Source organism: Lygodium microphyllum, chromosome 29, assembly GCF_053477565.2.
Source record: "Lygodium microphyllum isolate KBCC chromosome 29, Lygodium_microphyllum_v1.1.10, whole genome shotgun sequence".
Lineage (NCBI taxonomy): Eukaryota > Viridiplantae > Streptophyta > Polypodiopsida > Schizaeales > Lygodiaceae > Lygodium > Lygodium microphyllum.
In genome coordinates this window covers 50,017,408-50,039,676 of record NC_141163.1, presented here as the reverse complement: position 1 = coordinate 50,039,676, position 22,269 = coordinate 50,017,408, and the positions used below count along the sequence as shown (strand labels likewise).

Sequence of the window (22,269 nt, the reverse complement as noted above, 5' to 3'; positions counted from 1 at the left end):
ATGAGAGAGCATTGTGCCATAGAAAATTTTAGACAAATTTCCATCATAATTCTCACATTGGGAATCACAAAAACATCACGAGCTCTTTTAAGGGAGGGGCTATGAGCTGATAGCCCCCTACCCCCAATCGGAACTAGCTAGGTATGCGGTGTGTCCCGTGTAGAAGCTCATGATGTTGAACATTATAGGGAAACAAAAGGGGGAAGAGTCCCTTTCAGCACATGGGAAAATGTTGAAACTTCTTCCGCTTGTTTTGAGAGAGAGAGAGAGAGAATATTAAAATGTTAATTGTGCCAAATGGCTAGTTGACCCCAAGTTAACCACAATGGAGATGATCATTAAATAAATAGGAGATGGAAGGCTGAGATGGAGGCTTTAATGAGAGAACAAACATACTATAACTTCCCAGTTTCAGATTTTGGTCGTTGTGTTGATAAGGATGATGCGTCGAGAGAGAGAGAGAGAGAGTAGATCACAGCAGCAGCAGCAGAGTTGTGATCCAAGACGTCATGCTGGTGGATAGATATGGCACTCCGGCATCTGCCTCGGCAACATCCTCCCGTATATATGATCCTGTCGCCCCTCACATTCACAGCGAGTGATACCCCTCCCATCATTGCTTTGGCTGCTGTCTCAAATTCCTTCATCATCCCCCAGGTGACCCTCCCTTCATGCCATCACTTTCCATTGAAATTATTGCAATTAATGATTGATATAGCTGGGACCTTCCATTTTTCTCTCTTCATTTTGTCTTCCAATACCCACGGTGGTGAATTACTGTTTAAGTCTGGTCCAGATTTGCTGTGTATGAGCATGTATTTCGCTTTTTTGCAGCCTCACCTGCACTGTTGTCATTGGTATAAATCAGAGGGAGCATGCTTTTGATTGTTGGCATTGGTATAAATCAGAGGTAGCTTGTGTGCATTCTGTGTAGAACAAACAAGCATGATTTGATTATTGGCATTGGTATCAATCAGAGACAGATTGTGTGCATCCTGTCCAGTACCAACAAGCATGATTTGATTATTGGCATTGGCATAAATCAGAGGCAGCTTGTGTGACCGGGAGGCCGGCACTCAGTTCTTTGGATCCAATGTAAGAGTTTGTCCAGTTTCAAAGAATTCTTCGACCATGTTAGGCTGTGATCCTCTTGAAAATATAGGCATTGGGTAAAACCTTTGTTTGTATCAAATGACCAAACCAAGAATTTGAGTGTTGAAATAAATGTGGGTGATGATGCAACCTTTGAACGTCTTGGGTGTGTGGAATAAAGTCTTCCAGAGTGGTGCTAGGATTAGTAGCGACAGTACAACCTTGAGCATCTTGGGTGCATGGTCTGGTATGAGGCTTCCTCATTTTCAGAATTTGAGTGTCTTATTGGGAGTTTAGAATTGGCCAATTGTTGGAATTCGTTCTAAACATACTACAGCTTTTTGGAAAAAGTCAGAAATCACCCTCCTACTGTTTTTTAAAGGATGTTGGATGTTCTTCAATGAGATTACTATCTTGAAAATGTGTAGTGATAGCAAAGATGGAGAATGCCAAATGCTTGCTTTAACTGTTTGATTATTGCTCTGAGTTTGTTATGAGAATCTGTCTTTGGGGTTCATTCTAATGCATCAGAAAATTTATGAGAAAGGAAAATATTGTCATAGGCAACCTTGACTCAAGTAAGTGATAGTCAAAAGATTGTTGTCATATGAGGTGTTTGTGTTAAATTTCTCCTTTTTATTGCAAGAATCCAAAGCAGTGTGCAGGTTGCAAAGGATTTGGAAGTTGGAAACACCAAGAGAGCATACACAATTGAGGGCTAAGGTGAAGCTCGAGCAACCTGTTGTGGTGTAAAGCAGTACTATTTCTTTACTTGTTTAGTCTGTCTCCATTTTGTCAACTTCTTGTGTGCTATATAAGAAACTAATATTTTCCCATTATTTGGGCTTTGCTATGTGCTGTTTCTAAGGATGGCATGTTATATGGAATACAATTTTTGCATGTTATTTTCATATGGACAATTAAATTCGTATACTTAGGTATTGTTTGGTATAGCTTTGGACTTAGCTGCACAAGTTGTGGTGATTAGCTACTAATGGAAGGGATTTAACCAAGTCCATAGGATGTTTTGAAGTAGTCCCTCTAATGCAGGTTGTAGCAAACAAGCCTGCTTCTTATGACTGACCAAACGGTTTTGTGACATGTTTTCGTCTTGGGCTGATTGTTTCTATTTATCGTCAATAACCTTGTGAGCCCCAGCAAACTTGTTAGACACATATAGCACCAACACTTGGGTTTCAAGAAATTGCATTTACCACTTGGAGCTGCTGATAAGGGCCTGTAGCCATTGAGTGGCAAACTTGAGAGAATCAGAGTACAGATTCTGCGTAGGCACCCTTTTCCTCTTGCAACACCAAAATTGTGGCCTGAACTGCTGAAATGAATGCATTGCAACTTAAGAGGGTGGGCAATGCTCTAGGCACATAATCATGCCACCAAATTGCACTTAAGCCCACTAAGCACTGGCTGTAGTTTCTTCCCGCTTGACTGTGTGTTGCCTCGTTTTACTCTCAACCATCTTTCATAACAGAGAAGTTTCTATGGTTTATACTTCGTCATGCATGAATAAGTTTATCTTGGCTGGATGCAAGTCTTTCAAGAATTATGCTACAGGTTCCCAGTTCCTGCAGATGATAGTTACTGAGTCATGTAAAATGTTAATGCTGTGTGCTTTTAGATAGAAGATGTCACCTGTATGCTGTGATGTGCCCCAGATTGTGAGAGATCCTGTCAAGGCTGCCTTATCTGTGGGTTGGGTGTGGAGGGAGCGAGGGAGATTTCAATGTTGTATTACAATTTGCTGACACGTTCTTGTTTTTAACTTGATTGAAGGTCTTAAAATCACCACCATGGACAAAATTTCTAGTGAGGAAGAAGGCCAATTCACATCACACATAAGTGAACATCTATGCGGCAACACAGAAAAGACAAAACACTCGAAGCCACTGTTTATTAATAGAGATAATAAGGCTGGGCATAGAGAGACTTTTTCTCATACAACAAGAGACTTAATACCAGGGTTGCCAGATGACATAGCCCAGTTATGCCTTGTGAAGGTAGCAAGAATAGCATTGCCAAAGTTGTGCTTTGTGTGCAAGGCTTGGAAACAGCTTTGTGAAAGCACATACTTCCACTATCTACGATCACAGGTAAATTTTTGTCTCTCCTGTCTTTGGTTTCTAGAAATTCAGGATGAGCAAAAAGTGGAATGAATGGATTCAAAATAGAAAATATTCAGATTGCTAGATGTCCACCAACATGTAAGTAGAGAAAATGTGATGCTGAGGATTGCTGTAGATTTAAGCGATCATGACAATCTTGTTATAGTATTTTGGATATACCTATTTGATTTGGGATAATGAAGACTGTAAGGGGCATTGTTTTTAATAGCAGTGAAGATGAATGATTCAACAGAAATGTTTGGGACTTTGTGTCATTGAGATTTGGTTGGCAAGAAAAAACCTTATTATGCTAATCCTTTTTTTGGATTGTCGGCAGGCATAGCTATTCACTTAATTTTCAATGCTAGCTATCTGGTTTGGCAGATGTAGTATTAGCAGTAAATTAGACACCTAATTCTATCTTGTTTGGCATGTATTAATTCCATATCATCATTTTTTATCATGAAAACCCGAAGAGATCCTGAAGCCAAAGCTTATGCTCCAGAAGCCCTATGGTTAGGGTTTTTAGGAGAGTGTGTTGAGTCTGTCAGGGAAAACCGGCATTTAAAGATCCAACTACTTAGTATGTATAGAATTTACTGGGTGCTGCATTGTCAAAGGTAAAGTCCTTAAACCAGGACTGGTCATGGCAGTGCTATCAAATTGAGAATTGTGAAAATGCACTTAGTATACAGAGATTGTGCCACATTTACTTGGGCATTGCCTAGTCTATTAAGTACTTTTTACTTTTTAGATAGACTCTCGTGTGAGTATCTGATACCACATGTGAACAGGTGGGCAATAATCAATTGAAAAAAGGATGAATGAACTCTGACAACAAATGAATGCTGATGGGCTATCTGTAAAGGGTAGAATATACAAATAATGACGGAAATGAATGAATTGTACAATAACCTAAGGCAGCACAATGTAGAGTACCGATGACTGTAGCAGCAGTCCAGTGAGGCCAACAGCTGTGTTTTCACTCCAAGACAGTCATGTAGCAATATTGAGGTAGTCCATATTTGGTAGATGGGGCCTTTAGTCCAATCCATCCTGTCCTGTTCAGTAAGTCTGACCCCATCCAATCTTGTTCAATGGGATCCAGTGACAGTTGGCGCACGTGGGGCAAAAAAGTTGCCGTTGAACTAAACATTTGGGTGACCATTTCTAGCTGTTTGTGGGTGCACACACCCCTGCCACACACCAACGACAACCCCCCCTGCTACGAACGTTCATGGGAATTCATGGTAAAACCTGTCATGAGGCACAAAAAGGCACAGCGGAATGGCACACAAGATATATCAATAAGGAATCTCTGGATTCATGATATCAAAAGATACAGCATTGAGGCACATCTTAGGACTACACCCTCGTGACGCCGCACATATGAGGGTTCACCATTGAGTATAGGGAATCACACTTAGAGTGGAAACTAAGCTGAGCTCAGAGTTACAACTACTCTCTATATAGGTGTTTTTGGCTCCTACACCATGGTATAGCTACAAAGCCCATACCCTTACACTCACCCCCGCTTAATGAATTACTGTCCTCAGCAATTAAGGGTGGTTTCTTGACTCTTTCCGGGGTCTTAACACAGCTTATACTATCAAGCTGGTGAGTGTCTGCCTGACTCCTTAGCGGGGTCTTAACGCAGCCTTTTCTATCAAGTTGGTCAGTGTCTGCCGCACTATGACTTGGGGGTCTTAACACAGCTTATGCTATCAAGCTGGCTAGGGTCTACCCATCTAGACTTAGTTCTTTTATTGTTTTTGCATTCCAGTCCACTCTCAACTCAATTACATTTGAGGAGTGGAGGCGTCATAGTCCTAACTTGAGGTGGCTTGGTACTTATGGCTTTGCATGCCAAGCTTTGTAGGGGTGATTCCAAGTTGTCTCATTGTTGGGGTCAAGGTGTGGTGGTGCTGTTGGGTGTAAAGGCCCTTTACGCGCCCTTTACACGCTCGCCCGTATATATATTACTTCACACATGTGAATCCACCCTAATGGGTGTAAGTGTACCGTACCCTAAGTATAAATACATTCTTACATTCCTTGTGTGTACTACACTGGTACACACCCATCTGACGACTCACTCTATCCTTAGCAAACATTGTTCACTGTTTAGCTCTGAGTCCTTGAACTCCTCGATTACTGTACCTGCTCTCAGCTCTCTTTCTCGATCTGTTTCCACTTTGACTCAGTAAACTGGTATCAAAGCTAATGGCTCACGCAAGCAGGCAATTGGTCTATTAGGCTGTTGAGGAGTAGATGAGTAGGTATCAGCTGGTCGTGGGTAGGTGCAACGAACGTTAGTCGTAGACTGACGACAAGGAAGACCTGCGCGATGGGACTGGGCGAGACTGCGTGACGAGGCGACCTGCCCGACAGGACTGAGCGAGACTGCGTGACGGGGTGATCTGCGCGACAGGACTGCAGGCGTGCGACATGATGAATGGGTTGCACGGGGCTGCACGATTGACGGATAGAAGGTCAACGACATTTTTCGTTTAATTTTTCATCACCTTGTTTTTTCCCCCTTCTACCAGGTGTTCACACCTATAAGCAGAGAGTGCAAATTTGTGCAAGTCTGGGTCTTAAAATTTGGGGCTTTTCCCAAATCTAGTACCTGACACATATTGCAGTGATCTCTGGACCATAATTTGCAGACATTGAATGCACAGGCCTCAGAAATTTTTTGGGGATTCTCAAATGCAAGTGAAATTTTTGCTTGGATGAGCCAATTTCTTGGAAATTGTGCACTGTTGGACCCCGAAATTTGGGGCTTTTGCAGAAATCATGAAATTCCTGTAACATTAGCCTGCACTTGATGCTCGGGATGATGTATTTATGCAATTGGAGCAGATTCACTGCAGAAATTTTGGGACTTTTTACATTGGTGATGTGTTTTTGAGTCGTGTTGGGATTGGACAGTGAAATCTACGGCAGATTCACTGCTGAGTGGGAGTCTTTATAGTTTTGGATGCTTCAAATGTTGAAATAGGGCAGTTTCTCTTGGTACATGCATTGTTAAATACTCATTATGCAATGAAACAGTGGTAAATACAGCATTTGGGTCATTGCATTTGGGAATTTTGGTGATGTGAAGTGGGAGCTATCCTTAATGCAAATGTATTAGATTTGATTCGTGCATATGCTGTAATCAGTACTTGAGACTGAAATTTGCAGCTAAACATCTGTTTCTTGGACACTTTGGAAGTACAAGAGTGTGTACTTGCTGCTACAATTCAGAAACCTTGCTATTGGCTGCAAGCATTCAGCCCATTATTGCAGTTGTGTATTGCTGAAAATGGCTGGCAGTGCATCTACATTCGACATAAAGAATCTCTTTGAGATTCGTAAATTTGACGGAAATGGTTTTGATCTTTGGAAAGATCGTATGTAGGGTATACTCTTTCTAAAGGATTGTGATGATGCTTTAGAAGAACATAAGCCTGTTGCTTTATTAGATGAGGATTGGGCTAAAATGAATAAAAAGGCCATTACTTACATTAAAATGGCCGCCATAGATGACATCTTGGTTGATATAAAGGGGCTTGATATTGCCTATGTAGTTTGGGAAAAGCTTAAGGCTACTTATGAGAATACAACTCTTGTCAACCAAGTACATCTCATGCGGAAGTTAGTCAACTAGAAGCTTGATGAGTCCAAACCTGCTTCAGAGCATTTGAATGCTTTCACTGGTATTTTGAGTCAGTTACAGGATGCTGGTTTGCTAGCTTTTGATCCTAAATTGAGGGCTATCTTTTTGCTCACGACTTTGCCCGATTCATGGGAAGCATTGGTTGTGTCATTGAGCAATAACCCCAACTTGACATTGATGGTGTGCGTGGTTCTATTCTGAATGAGGAGATGAGACGCAAGGCAAGTGGGGAAAACAGTGGATTAGCCTACAATGTAAGAGGAAGACCTGAAAAAAGGTATAATGCTGAAAATAAAAACAAAAGTCGTAGCAAAAGTAAGGAAAAACAACAAGATGTAACTTGTTATCAATGGGGTCGCTAAGGGCATAAAAATCCTGATTGCAGATACTTTAAAAAGGAACAAGAACGTAAGAAGCAAGCTAATGCAAAAGGCAAAAAGAATGACAAGGATGGCAACTCTATCCCTAAAGAGATAGAAAAAGCAAATGTGGTATCTAGTGTTGTTATTGAGGAGATAGAAGATGATAAAGATGCTGATTTGCTGGTTGCATTTTCAGATCCGCTTGCTATGACAATGGAGGACATGTATATTACTAAAACAGATGTGATAGATGCTTTGTTGTCAGCTCATGATGGTTTGTCACAATCGTGGATTGTTGACAACGGTGCTTCTTTTCATGTAACTCCATCTTTGGAGTGTTTTTCTACTTATGCAAAAGGTAATCTTGGAAAAGTCTACCTTGGCAACAATCATGCATGTGATATCGAAGGAATGGGCACCATACACCTGGCTCTGGAAAATGGTCAGGAATTGATTCTCCATGATGTTAGGTATGTTCCTGGCATCAAGAAGAGCTTGCTTTTTGTTGGGTAGCTTGATAGCAAAGGTTACTTTACTACTTTTGGTGGTGGCATGTGGAAAATACATAAAGGATCTATGCTAGTCACTAGAGGTGGTAAAAAGGGGACTCTGTATTATCTCTATTGCAAGGCACTTCCTGGAAAGTTTATTGCAGCTGTTGAAGTACAGTCGCACATGGAGTTATGGCACAAGCGTCTTGGACATATGAGCCAAAAGGGTTTTGCAGGCACTCTCTTCACTTGGAAGAGTTGATGTGAAAAGTTTAAAGCTCGACTTTTGTGATGATTGTATTTTTGGTAAACATGTAAAGAGTCCCTACTCTCATGGAGCCTCTAGAAAGGCATATATCTTGGATCTAGTCCATTCTGATGTTTGCACCATGCCAATAAAAACTCATAGTGGTTTCTTTTATTTTGTGTCTTTTATTGATGACCACTCTAGGAAGCTATGGGTTTACTTGCTTAAACAGAAAAGTGAGGCATTGGATGCTTTTAAAAAGTTTTATGCTTTGGTTAATACTCAAAAAGGCCTAAAGTTAAAATGCATAAGAACAGATAATGGGGGAGAGTATGTATCTAAAGATTTCAATAAGTTTTGTGGTGACAATGGGATTAAACGAGAGCTTACAGCTCCTTACAATCCATCCTCTAATGGTGTGGTCGAGCGAATGAATCGCACGCTATATGAGAAGATTCGGTGCATGTTGTCCACAGCTAATCTCTCACATTCGTTTTGGGGAGAGGCACTATTGTATTACAGCAACCTGAACATGCAGTTTAACAGCCAAACAATGAGGTCTTTGACATTCCCTTGGATGCGGATCCACTACTTGATAACATAGATCATTGGGTAAGAAGGTCTACACATGTTAGAAGACCTATAGAAAGGTTCGATCCTTCTTTGGACTGCATTTTGCTCACAGATGAAGGTGAGCCTCTTACGTATAAAGAGGCCTTATCATGTGAGATAAAGAAAAAGTGGGAGCTAGCTATGCAGGAAGAAATGAAGTCATTGTATCAGAATGATACTTGGGATTTGGTTACATTGCCCAAGGATAGAAAAGCCATTCCTAACAAATGGGTCTATAAAATAAAATGTGTGGATGGCAAACCCAAATACAAAGCCAGACTTGTGGCTAAGGGCTATACACAAAAGGAGGGCATTGATTTTTAGGAAGTGTTTTCTCCTGTTATCAAAATGATCACTCTTCGAGTGTTATTTGCCATTGTAGTATTTATGGATCTTGAACTTGATCAGATAGATGTTAGAACTGCATTTCTGTATGGTGATCTGGAAGAAGAGCTGTACATGAAACAACCCGAAGGCTTTGTTATACATGGAAAGGAGCATTTGGTATGTAAGCTTAAGAGAAGCTTGTATGGTTTAAAACAGGCTCCTAGACAATGGTATAAAAAGTTTGATGCCTTCATGCTCTCACATGGTTTTAAAAGGAGTAGTGCAGATCACTACTTATATATTAAAAAGGCTGATGATGAAAGCCTTATTATACTTGTGCTTTATGTGGATGACATGCTTATTACTGGTAAGTATAAAAGCCAGATTAATGCATTGAAAAGGTAGTTGAATTCAACCTTTTCTATGAAGGATTTGGGTGCAGCTGATCATATTTTGGGCATGCGTGTCACACGAGATAGAGAGCAACAACTCTTATTTCTCTCACAAGAAAAGTACATCAACAAAGTACTTGATCGTTTTTCTCTGTCTAATGCTAAGCCTCTTGGTGTACCTTTTCCACCTTACCTTAAGCTTAGCAAAGCAGATTGCCCAAAAGATGACATGGTAGCCATTACCATAAAGGGTGTTCCTTATGCTTCAGCTTGTGCTTCACTCATGTATGCTATGGTTGGTACTAGACCTGACATTGCTTATGCAGTGGGAGTTGTAAGCAGGTTCATGTTAAATCCTGGCAAAGCACATTGGGAAGCAGTAAAATGTATCTTATGGTATCTTAAGGGCACACAACAAAAATGTATTTGCTATGGCAAGGGTACGTTGGATCTGCTGGGGTATTGTGATGCAGACATGGCAAGTGACTTGGACACTCGCAAATCTACTAGTGGATATATCTTTACATTGACGGGTGGGGCGGTTTCTTGGTGCTCTAGATTGCAAAAAATAGTAGCACTCTGTACCACTGAAGCTGAATATATTTCAGCCACTGAGGCTTCAAAAGAAGCAATTTGGCTTGGTCGTTTGGTCAAGGATTTTGGGCTGCCCACCAAAACACCTGTACTTAGATGTGATGGCCAGAGCACTGTATGCCTGGCTAAGAATGCCATGTTTCATGCACGTACCAAACATATTGATGTTCGGTATCACTTTATCAAACAGGTTTTGGATGATGGTCTAGTCACCCTGACTAAGATCAAATCACAAGATAACCCTGCAGATGTTCTCACTAAAAGTCTTGTAAAGGCTTCACATGAGCATTGCATTAGACTTGTGGGAGTTGGTTATAGGTTCGCTTATGACCTTTAAGTGGGAGGTTGTTGGGTGTAAAGGCCCTTTACGCGCCCTTTATGCGCTCTCCCGTGTATATATTTCTTCACACATGTGAATCCACCCTAACGGGTGTAAGTGTACCGTACCCTAAGTGTAAATACATTCTTGCATTTTGTGTGTATTGCACTGCTACACACCCATCTGACGATTCACTCTCTATCCTTAGCAAACACTGTTCATTGTTCAGCTCTGAGTCCTTGAACTCCTCGATTACTGTACCTGCTCTCAGCTCTCTTTATCGATCTGTTTCCGCTTCAACTCAGCAGGTGCGGTTGTTGCCATGTTGTGCCACACTGTAAGAGAGGCAGTCCATTGAGTTACTCCTTGTGCCGGGCCTCTCTTTCTTCATGCCATCGCCTTGGGCCTTGGGGACTTGGGTCTCTTGGTTCGTTTGCCAAGACGCTTCGCTCTCATCGCCAAGTCAAGTACTTGGGTTGTTTTCTTTGGCCTCTTTGCCGGATCTTTCTTGCTTGCTTTGTACTTAGATAAGCTGGTTGGTGCAGCTTGCTTTCTCGCACAGAATGTGCGGTCTTGGTGCATGGCACCTCTTTGGCTCTTCTTAGCCTCATTTGGAGTTGAGGTTCTTGGCAGGGAATGGACTAAGTCGTCACACTTAGACCGGATTTTGGTTTGCAGAAGTAGAGGTATCCTTGAAGTTCTTGGGGTGACGCTTGTATTTGTGGTGCTTGGTGTGTCACGGATCTATAGGATCGGGATGACAACTCCTTGCATTGCTTGCAGCCTAAATGCCGAGATCTCAATATTTGTTAGCATTGAGTATGGTCCCAACGGGTTCCATAGACCAAAGACATTCACCTTAAGAGTGAGTTGGAGAGTTCTCCAAGGCTCAACTAGCAAGGTTCCCTTCCATGGCACTAAGTCACCTTGATTGGACCATATTGCGAGCACTCCCTTATGCTCTCCCTTCTTTGAGGCTTTGTTCTCTGACTCCTCCTTTTCAAGCTTACAAGGGTTTGCCTCTTTGGGTGCAAAGGAGTAGCCAATGACTCCATTGCTGAAGTACACTTGGTTCCTACTTTGATCCGATTTGACCGGGATGGGATGTGGCCTTGGATCAAAAGTTGAGGTTGCTTCATTCTTAGCCACGAGTTGAGTTTGGGGGGTTTTGGAGGCATCTTCTTTCTCATCTCTCATCTTGGCTCTAGTGGCCTGCCTCCGTTTCTTGGCTTTTGGTTTCGACTTTTTCTTCGTCTCATTCTCCTTCTTTTCCTTCTCTATCTTTTGCTCTTCTTCTTCCTTCTTGTTTTCTATCTTTTCTTCTTTGGCCTTCTTGCCTTGATCTATCTTTTCTTGCTCTTCTTGCTCTAGTCTATCTTCTTCTTTTGGCTTCCTAGCTCTCCATACTTGTTCTTTCAATTGGCTTTCTTCGTCTTTTTCTTCTTGCTAATCTTTTTCCTAATTTTCTTCTTCTTGGTTTCTTCTACTTGTTTTCTTCTATCATGGTCTAGCTTCTCTTCTTCTTCTAGCTTCTTCCTAGCTAACTCTACTTGTTCTTCTATCTCTTTTCTTCTATTTTCTTGTCTCATCTTTTCCTTGATCTTCTCTATGACTCCATCTAACAAATCTCTTTCTTATTCTTTCCTATCATCTTCTTCTATCTCATCTCATATTTTCATGATTCTCTCCTTTAACTCTTTTTCTAGTCTATCATCATTGAATTGTGAGGGTTTGGTTGATTCTTGTTGTTGGGGTTATTGGGGTCGAGGTGTTCCAAGATTTGGGCTGAGCTCATCCTCCCCCTCTTCTTCTTTCTTCTCTTCTAACTCCTCTCTCTTTTCTTCTTCTTCACCTATATCATCATCTAAGGTAGAAGTGTTGGTTCCATGTAACGGATGCCCTGCCCTAGGTGCCTTTGCCCTTCCATTCGAAGTGTTGGTTCCATGTAACGGATGCCCTGCCCTAGGTGCCTTTGCCTTTCCATTCTCATCTTCTAACTATATCGCTTCATCTACTTCTTCATCTTCTTCTTCATCAAAGGTATCCCGTGCCTCACAGGAGGGCGCCAAGCTGGCCTCACCCTCAATCTCAATGGGTAGAGGTGTTCCAAGATCATCCTCCCCCTTCTCTTCTTCTAACACTGGTTCTTCAACTAATTGGGCTGCGACTTGTGGATGCAGTGGTTCATCCCTGTGACATGTCCACCTTGCTTCCTCTTCTTTTCTGTATTCTAACTCCATCATAATATTTTTTACCTTTGAACTCACATCCATCTCAATACTACACCCTCGTGATGTCGCACATATCAGGGTTCACCATTGAGTATAGGGAATTACAAGTGAGTGGAAACCAAGCTAAGCTCAAAGTTAGTACTACCCCCGGCTGTGGGGCTGCTGCAAAGAAACAACACATTTTCTCATTCCCTTCCTTTGTCTTCTAATTCAAGTTTCAAATTTTAAGCTCTCTCTGTCTCTCTCAAGAGGGCATCATATGGAACTAGGAAAATTACTATGATTGATGGGCTAGTCATGTAGCAATATTGGGGTTGTCCATATCTGGTGGATGGGACCTTTAGTCCAATCCATCCTGACCTGTTCAGTTAGATCTTGGCCAATGGGATTTGGTGATAATTGGTGCATATGGGACAAAAAAGTGGCCATTGAACTAAACATTTGGGTGACAATTTCCAACTGTTTGTGGGTGGTCCAAAAACTGTTATGGTAGCTGGTTGAGGGCTCCTTGTCCTTGTATATAAACACACCTGCTACTGAAACACAGACCAGCCACCCCACACCCATACCACCAGCCAACCAAAAAAAAAAGCCCTCCCGGTGCCACTGCAAAGAAACAACACATTTTCTCATTCCCTCCCTCTCTCTTCTCATTGAAGTTTCAAATTTCAAGCTCTCTCTCTCTCAAGAAGGCTGATTATCACCATGTGGATGCCCCTCTTGGTCCCTTTATAGAGCTTGGGTGGGTATTTGTCCTACCTAAGCCCCAACTGGACAAACAATTTGTTTTGGCTCTTTTTGGGGCTGTTTTAATAAAAAAATTTGGCTGGCCTAAATTTAACCTTGCTTAGCACCTATCTTATGTCAAGGATCCTAAAAGAACATGACAGCATGGTAGAAGATAGGATGGTGAAGCCAAAAAGTACTGCTGATAGTAGATGGAAAATGCCGACACACATGCAAAGGTTTTCACTGGGAGGCCATCCATGTTTTTTTCCCAACCAGCCAAAACACCCCAATCACTATACACAAATCGAATTCGGGTATGCATTGTAGGTGTCTTAATAAGAATAGTGCCTTGAAGGGGTTTTATATTAAAGTGCATGGTTAAGAATCTCGCCATCAAGGCGATGTTGAAGGAGGAGAAGCAAGGCCAATGCTGTCATGAAGTTGCTTGAGCTTGGCTGATGGAGTTTTCTTTGGTGACAAGGGTGTCAAATACTTGGAAGGGGGGATAGCTCTATTGAGGAGGGTGCCAAATACTTGGAAATTAAATGGAATGGCTCTAGTGCAAGGGTGGTGTGTACTTAATGAAGTATATCTTAGGTGGCATTGTGGAGTTCCCGGACAACCCCCTCTTAGTTGCCAAGGAGGGGCAGCATTGCCACCTCTAGCAGGGCTTGAGGTCTGACTAGGGTGGGAGTGCAGGATGGATTACTCTTCCTTGCCTAGCCTTTTTATCACATTCTTCATCAACATGGCTGGGCATGGGATTTTGTATTGTATGAGGAAGCAGATTTGATCTTCTTGGGATTCGCCTTACCGTTATTAGAGGTATTGCCACTCCTTGACTTCCCCTTTGAAGAAGGCATGGAATTTTGTATTGTATCGAGGAAGCAGATTTGTATTGTACAGGGAAGCAGATTTGATCTTCTTGAGATTTGTCTTACCATTTTTAGAGGTATTGCCACTCCTCGACTTCCTCTTTGAAGAAATGGAAACTAGGGCCCCTTCTTGCATAGAAGCGAGGGAAGAACGATTCTTGTTGTAGACTTGGTCATTGACTATACGTAATGTAGTAGCCAACACTCAACTCACAAAAGGTTGGCAACGCGGGCAAGATGATAATTTGCTGTATAAATGGAAATAATGTGTGGGTAGTTTTTCAGAAATAAAGTGATGAGATCCTCATTTGACTTTGGTGGGTCAATGGTTGTGTGCAAGTGGCTCAATTGAGGCTAAATGTAAGGTGCATTGTTCATGAGTGGAGTTGCCAGCAATGGAGCGCCGTAAGTACTTGCATGAGGTAAATGTAAGCATGGTTTGCAAGTGGAGTTCTCAACAATAGAACACTAGAAGACATAGTGGCATTAGGCACATGAGGTTGGTATGTGCCAAATGGAGGTAAAACGCTAGAGTGCAGAGATATCGATAAGAAAAGGGAAGAGTTTCATTGGATAACTAGCAAAGGGGTCCTATAGAATGATTAGCTAAGGTTTAGCTACTGAATAACTATCTAAGGGACCTAAAAGATACCTAGCTAGGGCCAGCCAAGGGGTGATGCAAGGGGTTCTATATGATGATGATGATGATGATGAGAGGGCAAGTGTGTTGGGATTTGTGAATGGGGCATGTGTAAAAACGTGTTCACATGAAGAAAAATGTTTTAGAGGTTTACATATTTGTATGATCCTACAAGTGCACATCATAGAAACAATAGAGATCTGTCATGAGGATGTGAAATTTTGATGCTTTGCTTTTGTGCAAATGTGAGAAAGGATGTGGCTGATGTAAACCAAAGGCATAAAAAACCTGCCACTAGACTTGTTTGGGATCAAGATGTTGGATTGCTAGTCATCCAAAAAGTGGTCTGTCCTACTCAGCTGAGAGCTACACGTTCTCTCTAGCTGGTTGCCTTGACTAAAGTGCACATCCCTTTGACCTTGTATCAAGTGGGTTGAGGTTGATGACATAAAGGGTTTGGCTGAAGAAGATGGTGGAAAATTCACAAGAGACATCAGCTTCATTGGTGAAGCAATAGGAGACACACGTATAGATTGATGTTGATACATGCGTCGATACCACTCCCATACAACCTCAGTAGATGACATTGGATGGGAGTGACGGTAATTGCTCTGACAATGACCAAGTGTGAATATCTGTTGTGGGTGAGAGACAGAGAGGTGAGGTTGTGTGCACTTATCAGCCCAAAGGCTTCATAATAGCTCAATTGTGAGCACTGTGCTCTGATACCATGTGAGGATTTGATGTTATGTGTGAACAAGCGGGTGTTGTGCAGTGCTAAAGAGTTGAAACTGCCATGAATAGTAGGATGAGTGTGTCATCACTAGGATGGATCTTGCAGGTGAGCAGTCATCTAGCACTCAAAGAAAGGAGTACCTGATGAGGGAATTTTGCATTCTGGCCGTAGCCACAGTCTAGGGCAGCAAGAGGCTGCATTTTCAGTACAGGACAGGTCAGAGTAGCATGGTGGGCATTTGGGCAGCAGATGCAGTCACGAAGGCAGCAAGAGGCTGTGTTTTGACGAAAACAGCAGCATGAAACAGAAAGCAGCAGACAATGACATGACGGCTGTTGATTAGATATTGAGCAGTTTGGATATCACAGAAGGATAAAAACTGTGCTTGTTTGGAGCCATATCTTTTGATGGCTACAGTTTCCTTGGATGTCCTTTGTAGCAATCCTCTATGGTAGTTTCTATGCTGGTAATGGATGTTGGTTCTCCATTAGTTTTGACTTTTTTGAGGTAGTATCATCTTCAGGTGAACCCTTGTTTATGGAATAAGGAAGAGTGGCTTCATTAAAAAAACAAAAATATGCATGTCTCAGTAATATTATGTATTACTCACAAGATGTGTGCGGGGGTGGGTGGGTCCAAGGTGGTATAAGGATGGGACTTCTCAATGTTAACAAGCAATGGATTGGCTGATGCTTGGATGCTTGGATACTTGGTAAATGAGTCATATAAGGGTGTCTTTGGTGCTGTATTGTACAGTGTGTGCAATGGCCATGCATCCCTTGCTGGTATACATGGATCAGTTGAGGTAGGAGAAATGTTGTAGGGCCTTCTATTGCATGGTGGTTTACTTTTCCACGCCTTTTGTCTCATGTGTACGCTGGTGACTCATTTTTTATGCTCTGAAATGAAGAGCAAAAGTTAGCAACCTCGTATGAACTCTTGAGTCAATTTGGCATGGTACCAGGTTTGCAAATTACTTTGGCCAAATAAACAGCAAACGGAAAATTTCACGAGTAGATTGACTTTTGGTAACTCTCCACTTTGTCGTTGCATGTCAAATTGAGGATGGTCCAGTCTGCACTGATGGCTTACGTGCACTTCAACTCATCCTTGGAATGTGGACAAATTGAATTTGATCATTTCATTTGAGCATTATCGAGATCTTCTGGTAATATCACAAGAATAAAGGAGGCGAGATTTGTGAGAGCAGACAAGGTTTACTCTCCAAAGATGCACGAAGGCCTTAAAATTTTAAACATGCATGCACATGCATTGGCTAGCAAGTTTGGACTATTCTGTTAGCAAATTTGGGTACTGGGACTGAAGTTGGCATTGGTGATTTTGGCCAATGGTCTGTAGAATATTTATGATTTTGTCTTGCCCATATGCTACACACCTCTATAGGCATGTCACATAGACTGGTAGGCAAGATCCTCAGGGCAACTGTGTGAGATTGGAAAGCATTCAAAAAGTCCACTCTTCTTACAATGTTATTTGAGCAATAGCAACCTTGTACTATTGTGTTAGGGCACATAAGTACTGGGACTGTAGTCCACACTGATGATTTTGGTCAATGGTCTGTAATTTCTTCTTGTGAGGAACCATTGAAGGGACAACATGTACAACATGGACTGCATGCAGCCATGCCAAATTTGGATTTTCATCTTTTCAACCTTGCTCTTCCTTCCATGGTTCTTTACACTATTTTCCTAAATGATTGTGCTTCACTTGGTGATGTTGATAGCTTTATACACTTACGTCTTCTCACTCTCTCTTGAGTAAAACAGGCTTTGAGAGTTTCTGTTTTCATTAAAAAAGCTTCTGCCTGCCCCATTCTCTTGAGTAAAACAGGTTTTTGTGTGTTTCTGTTCACATGTACCCCCAGCCATCTCTGAGGTGCGATTTTGTATTTCTTTTATGTACTTCCTGGTGGATTTTCGTATCTTTTTGGGGCCCCCACATACTAATCTAAAGTATTACAAAAGGAGGGGTGTGCATGTGGGAAGTCTTGGATTTGTCATTTATCTTTCACGTTTCAAAATTGCTATAACCTTGTACTTCAGATTTGTAACATGGACACAACTATCACATTTGTTGGCTTTGTAAAATTAACCACATTTACTATTGTGGTGTTTGAAGGTTGGATCTGCAGAAGCATGGCTCTATGTTCTGGCAGAGAGGCCAATTGGTGCACCATTCAAAGCTTTCAATCCACAGTCCAACAAGTGGTATGAATTGCCACCAATTCCTGGGTCTGAAGAAGGCTTGTGCTGGCAAGGATTTGCCTGTGTGGCTGTTGGGTCTAATCTTCTCCTGATGGGTGGAATGCATAGCAAATCTTCAGATATACATGGATATTCCTCAGGTTAGTAAACTAAAACATTTGTTGTATTTCCTTTCATAATCTGATTATTGTTATGTGCTGCTATACGAACATTCTTTTCTCAAGTGTATGGGTGTTTGTCTGCGCATATCCACCTTACAGTGCACAGTAAAGGGAGCTGCTTTTTGGGATGCTCAGTAATGCTTAAAACACTCTCTCAACTTTTGCAATTGCATACGAGCATCCCTCCAGTTAAATATTGTATGGTTCAGAGTTTGTCAATGTTGTGGAAGTGACAAGCTTATAATGGATGTATTTCAATAGCATAAGGTGCATACGAAGTCTAAATAAGGGATTGGATATCTGAATGTGCGGATGATGTAGACGTAGCAGAGAGACAAATTTGACCACTACTTGTAAATGTGGATGGTTTATGCTGTAGAATCTAGAGATGTGGATGGATTAGAGGTAGTAGAAAGAGAAAATTTTAACATTGTTGAGATGCAAGTTGTCTACAAGGCAGATTATTAGAAAGGTAACATTCTCTGGAGCTCAACAGTGGCACATCCCTATGTTTCACAATGGAATTATATTCTGCCGTAAAAAGCCAGCTGCTAAAAACATGGGCTGTACTATGGAAGGAACAAAAACTCTGACAAGGGTCTCCAGGTGCAATGCTCACTATATGTGCTTCATGGTACAATGAGGAAGTATAATATTTTTAAGTGTCGACATACCAAAACTAATTTTCTAAGCTTCTAGGTTGTTGGTTTCCATCATTGCACATGAAACTTCTGTCTCTACTTTCAATTTCCAGTAAGATAAAATGCAACTCATGAAAAGATGAACTAGATTCTTGCACAAAACAATTGTCTACAGTTCAGGAATACAGCATATAGGAGATCTATTAAGATGGCATGAAGATAAAAATGCAACTGCATGAAAAGATGAACCAGGTCCTTGCACAAAACAATTGTTTACAGTTCAGGAATACACCATTTAGGAGATCTATTAAGATGACATGAATAGCACATACACTGCTCCAATCAGGTAAATCCTTCACACAGTCCTGAGCATGGTATGCACCCGCCATCCACCTTGTCTACCTGCACACAATCCCATCATTCCCTCCCATTCTACCTGTCAAAAATTAGGAACGTCTCTCCTACACTTCTAGCTTATGCTCTACCAATATATCTTCCATAATTTTGTCAACACACCTGTAGAACTTGCCAATGCAACAACAGAAATGATCCACCAGCCCCAAAGAGATTTATATGGGCGATTCTACATCATGATATACTTGTCTCAAAATAATTTCCGATACCGAGGTGGTGGTCTCATGTCATGTTTTTTCCTTGGGGATGGTTATAATAACTAATTTGATGCCTAGGATGTATGATGAAGAATCCTACTTACAACCATCATCCAGCATGCTAACTTGGTGGATATAAATGTGTTTCCTTTCTTCGTTCTTCGAAATAGGTCTCTCTATATCTGCCAAAACCCTTTCAATAGCATAAACTTGTTTATTTTATTCCACTGCCTTAGCTTGAGACAAATTTCAATAGAGTCTTTCATGATACTCTACTAGAGTAATTCTTAATCTATGGGACTAGTTGTGACACTAAGGTCCTTTGAGGCTCTACAGTTTTTAAGGTTCGCATGCTATTTGTGGAAGTATAAGCAGAAAGGTAAGCAATACTAACAGCTGAAAATGTGTCAAGTGGGGGTATCAGAACCATAGACTTCACAGAGACATTGGCAATTTACACCTATGTATAGTATAAAATTGGATTTCACAAATATTCTAGTCTCTATCTCAACAGGCAATTTGCTCTCCTTCATTAGCTGTCATGAGACTTTGTAAGAAGTTTCTCTATTCATGAAGCAACCTGTTTGCCACTTGCTTGTAAGATCAGGATTGGACCTAGTTTCATTTTATCGTTTGTGGACACTGGAGAATGTAAACTTAAGTTTCATTGGACAACTCTTCAAACATGAGCTCAACTGTGCATTTTGTTGCTTTTGTATATTCTTCTGTGTTTCAGGAGTTGTCTCTGGAGAAGTGAAGGTTTATGATGCTTTCACCAATCGATGGTCAACAGCTGCAAGCATGAATATTCCCCGCAGCTGGTTTGCAGCAGCAGCTATAGGAGATTTTGTTTATGTGGCTGGTGGCCAAGGAAAGAATTGCTTCTTGAATTCAGTAGAGGTGTATGACTCTAAACACAATGTGTGGTCATGTGTTCCAAATATGATAAATGTGAGGTCGAGTTGCTATGGCTTGGCCTTGAAAGGTAAGTTTTGGGTCGTAGGAGGTGAGTATATGCGAAATCAGTATGAAAACAGACCCAAAAGAGGATCTGCTGAGGTCTATGATCCTGAAACTGGTACTTGGAGTTTGATCCCTGAGATGTGGCTTGATTCACACAAGGTATGATTCTAGACTCTGCTTGAACTATATTGACTTGATGTTTTATGTAAGGGATCCATTTCAAGGTTGCTTGTGAATTTGGGCAGGTTCCTGGGCCAAACACTGTGTACAATGGAAAATTGCTTTTTGGGCATCAAAGCAAGTTGATGATGTATGATGAAGAGACAAATAGTTGGTGTCATGTGGGCGATCTTTCGGGTGATGTGTACAACCGTCAGTCCTCTCGTTTCGGCTTTGCTTGTGAGAGCATCGATGATGATCTTTACATTGTTGGTGGAAGGCGAATATCGAAGCAGAGTCGATATATCACACAATTTCTCAATACAACGGAAGTCTGCAAATTGTTTTCAGAAGGACCATTCAAGGTCACTCCATGGCAAAATGCAGCAGACATGGGCAATTGTGAAGGTAATGTGTTGGCTTCAGCAGTATTGTGGTTATAGGAGTCCTGTTGTTTGAAAGAGGAGTGTCTTCTTATCGACACCTCTTTGGGCCTTTTGTAATCTTGTAGAGGAGGTTCATGAGTCTGTCAAAGAGCAGTCTCACTTGTGATCAGTTATTTGAAGTGTATTATATCTTGTAGAGGAGATTCATGAGTCTGTCAAAGAGCAGTCTCACTTGTGATCAGTTATTTGAAGTGTATTATAGCACCCAGATATCGGCAGTTGTGTATGCTTGATAGGCGTATTGGACTTCGAGTTGTTTTTTTGGGCTAACATGTATTTAGATATAATTTCTTTCTTGGATAAGACCACCATTGTGGAGCAAGCTTTGTTGTATCATCCTCTGCTAGCTATGTGGAAAATGATACTGGAGTTAATTTTTTCTCTGTCAGAGCGTAATCTAGCCCATCTCACAACATGTGTATTAATTATACCTTTGAAGTAGTGTTTTATCCTCAATTTACGGTTCATGCTCTCAAATACATTCCCTGACCCCTAATAATATCGAATGTTAACTGGTTTCTTGGTAGGGGCTAGTATGGGTTCTCTTATGTGCTCTAAGAAGGCAAAAATCTGATTCCAAATTACCTTAACTTCATCTTTTGTTGTTGGCCCCTTAACCCCCTTTCTCTCTCTCTCTCTCTCTCTCTCTCTCTCTAATTCATGCCTTAAGGTGCTACATAATATGGGTCACAATGAAGATCTTGAAGTATTTTTTTAATGCACCTTTCGAGTGCCCCAAGGATATTTATATCATTCCCCATCTCCAATGAAACCCTAGGCTTGTTCCTGTCTTTTGGTGGGTAAACAATTCATGGAGATTCACTTTATCAGATTGTTGTCATGGAGGTAACCAATTCAGCTGAACAACATAAGCCACATAGAGTCACTTAACGGAAACCAACTCAATTTGGCAGCTAGATGTTCAATTTCTAGGTCATGTTTGTATGGACTAGTCAAGAGCTGTTACATTTGCATCAACTTGCAGCCTAGGTTCTCATTTGGGGCACTTCATACCCTAGATAAAATATGATGTGAGCATGTAGGTCAAGGGATCAAAAACTAGCCATCCCTAAAAGGGGTAAATTTTTCAATTCATAGCAATCGTCAATAATACATGCTTGTAATAGTTAATTAGTTCATTAGAGTTCATTGCCTTCAATGGCAAGGGCTCCCCATCTTGCCCTTCTTTGGATCCACAATACATCTTTTCAAGATGCAAACTTTTCACATTGATGTGGGTGTTTTTGCAACATAACAATCACTCGTCTAGCCATTGCGAGGGCTAAACCCATACATAATTGTGCAAACTTTTGTTTGTTTCATCTTGACATTGCAAAGTTAGGGTGGAGGGTAAAGTGCAATTGATGTGGTAGATTGTGAGAATGCTTGATAACTACAACACTGTTGATGTTCTTATTGTATCAATATGTTTGTTTCTCATCTTGATTTTGTGTCCCAAGATAACATCATATTTTGTTGATTAAACAAGTGCTTAGGGTCATGCACTAGAGCATTGCTCTTACGTTTTTTTGGTGGCCAAGTGTGCTTCTAATTACAAGTGTATAGCTAGAGAGATTCAATAGACATGGTTGGTGGTGTGATGAGGATGGGTTCAATGTAGACAATGTTAGC

At 41.2% G+C, this 22,269-nt stretch overlaps 1 protein-coding gene across 6 annotated transcripts; it reads left to right on the top strand.

Annotated features, from left to right (window-relative positions):
• The first annotated feature begins 345 nt into the window (after window positions 1-345).
• Window positions 346-21,025, top strand: LOC148010607 (F-box/kelch-repeat protein At1g16250-like). 6 transcript variants are annotated; one of them, XM_087671702.1, is made up of 6 exons: window positions 346-657; window positions 1,751-1,849; window positions 2,884-3,200; window positions 17,571-17,796; window positions 19,806-20,191; window positions 20,278-21,025. In XM_087671702.1, the coding sequence occupies exons 3-6, from the start codon at window positions 2,901-2,903 to the stop codon at window positions 20,632-20,634; spliced, it is 1,269 nt and encodes a 422-aa protein (XP_087527828.1). In that variant the 5' UTR covers window positions 346-657; window positions 1,751-1,849; window positions 2,884-2,900; the 3' UTR covers window positions 20,635-21,025. The 6 variants fall into 6 exon arrangements, with proteins under 6 accessions (XP_087527828.1, XP_087527827.1, XP_087527825.1 ...); XM_087671701.1 differs by having other exon boundaries at window positions 1,748-1,815; XM_087671699.1 differs by having other exon boundaries at window positions 1,739-1,815.
• The last annotated feature ends 1,244 nt before the right edge of the window (window positions 21,026-22,269 follow it).

Excerpts from the sequence above, each read along its gene's own strand:
- LOC148010607 (XM_087671703.1), top strand. The coding sequence starts at position 2,901 with ATGGACAAAATTTCTAGTGAGGAAGAAGGCCAATTCACATCACACATA. Across the intron at positions 3,201-17,570 it reads TCCACTATCTACGATCACAG|GTTGGATCTGCAGAAGCATG; the intron begins GTAAATTTTTGT and ends TGGTGTTTGAAG. Across the intron at positions 17,797-19,805 it reads TATACATGGATATTCCTCAG|GAGTTGTCTCTGGAGAAGTG; the intron begins GTTAGTAAACTA and ends TCTGTGTTTCAG.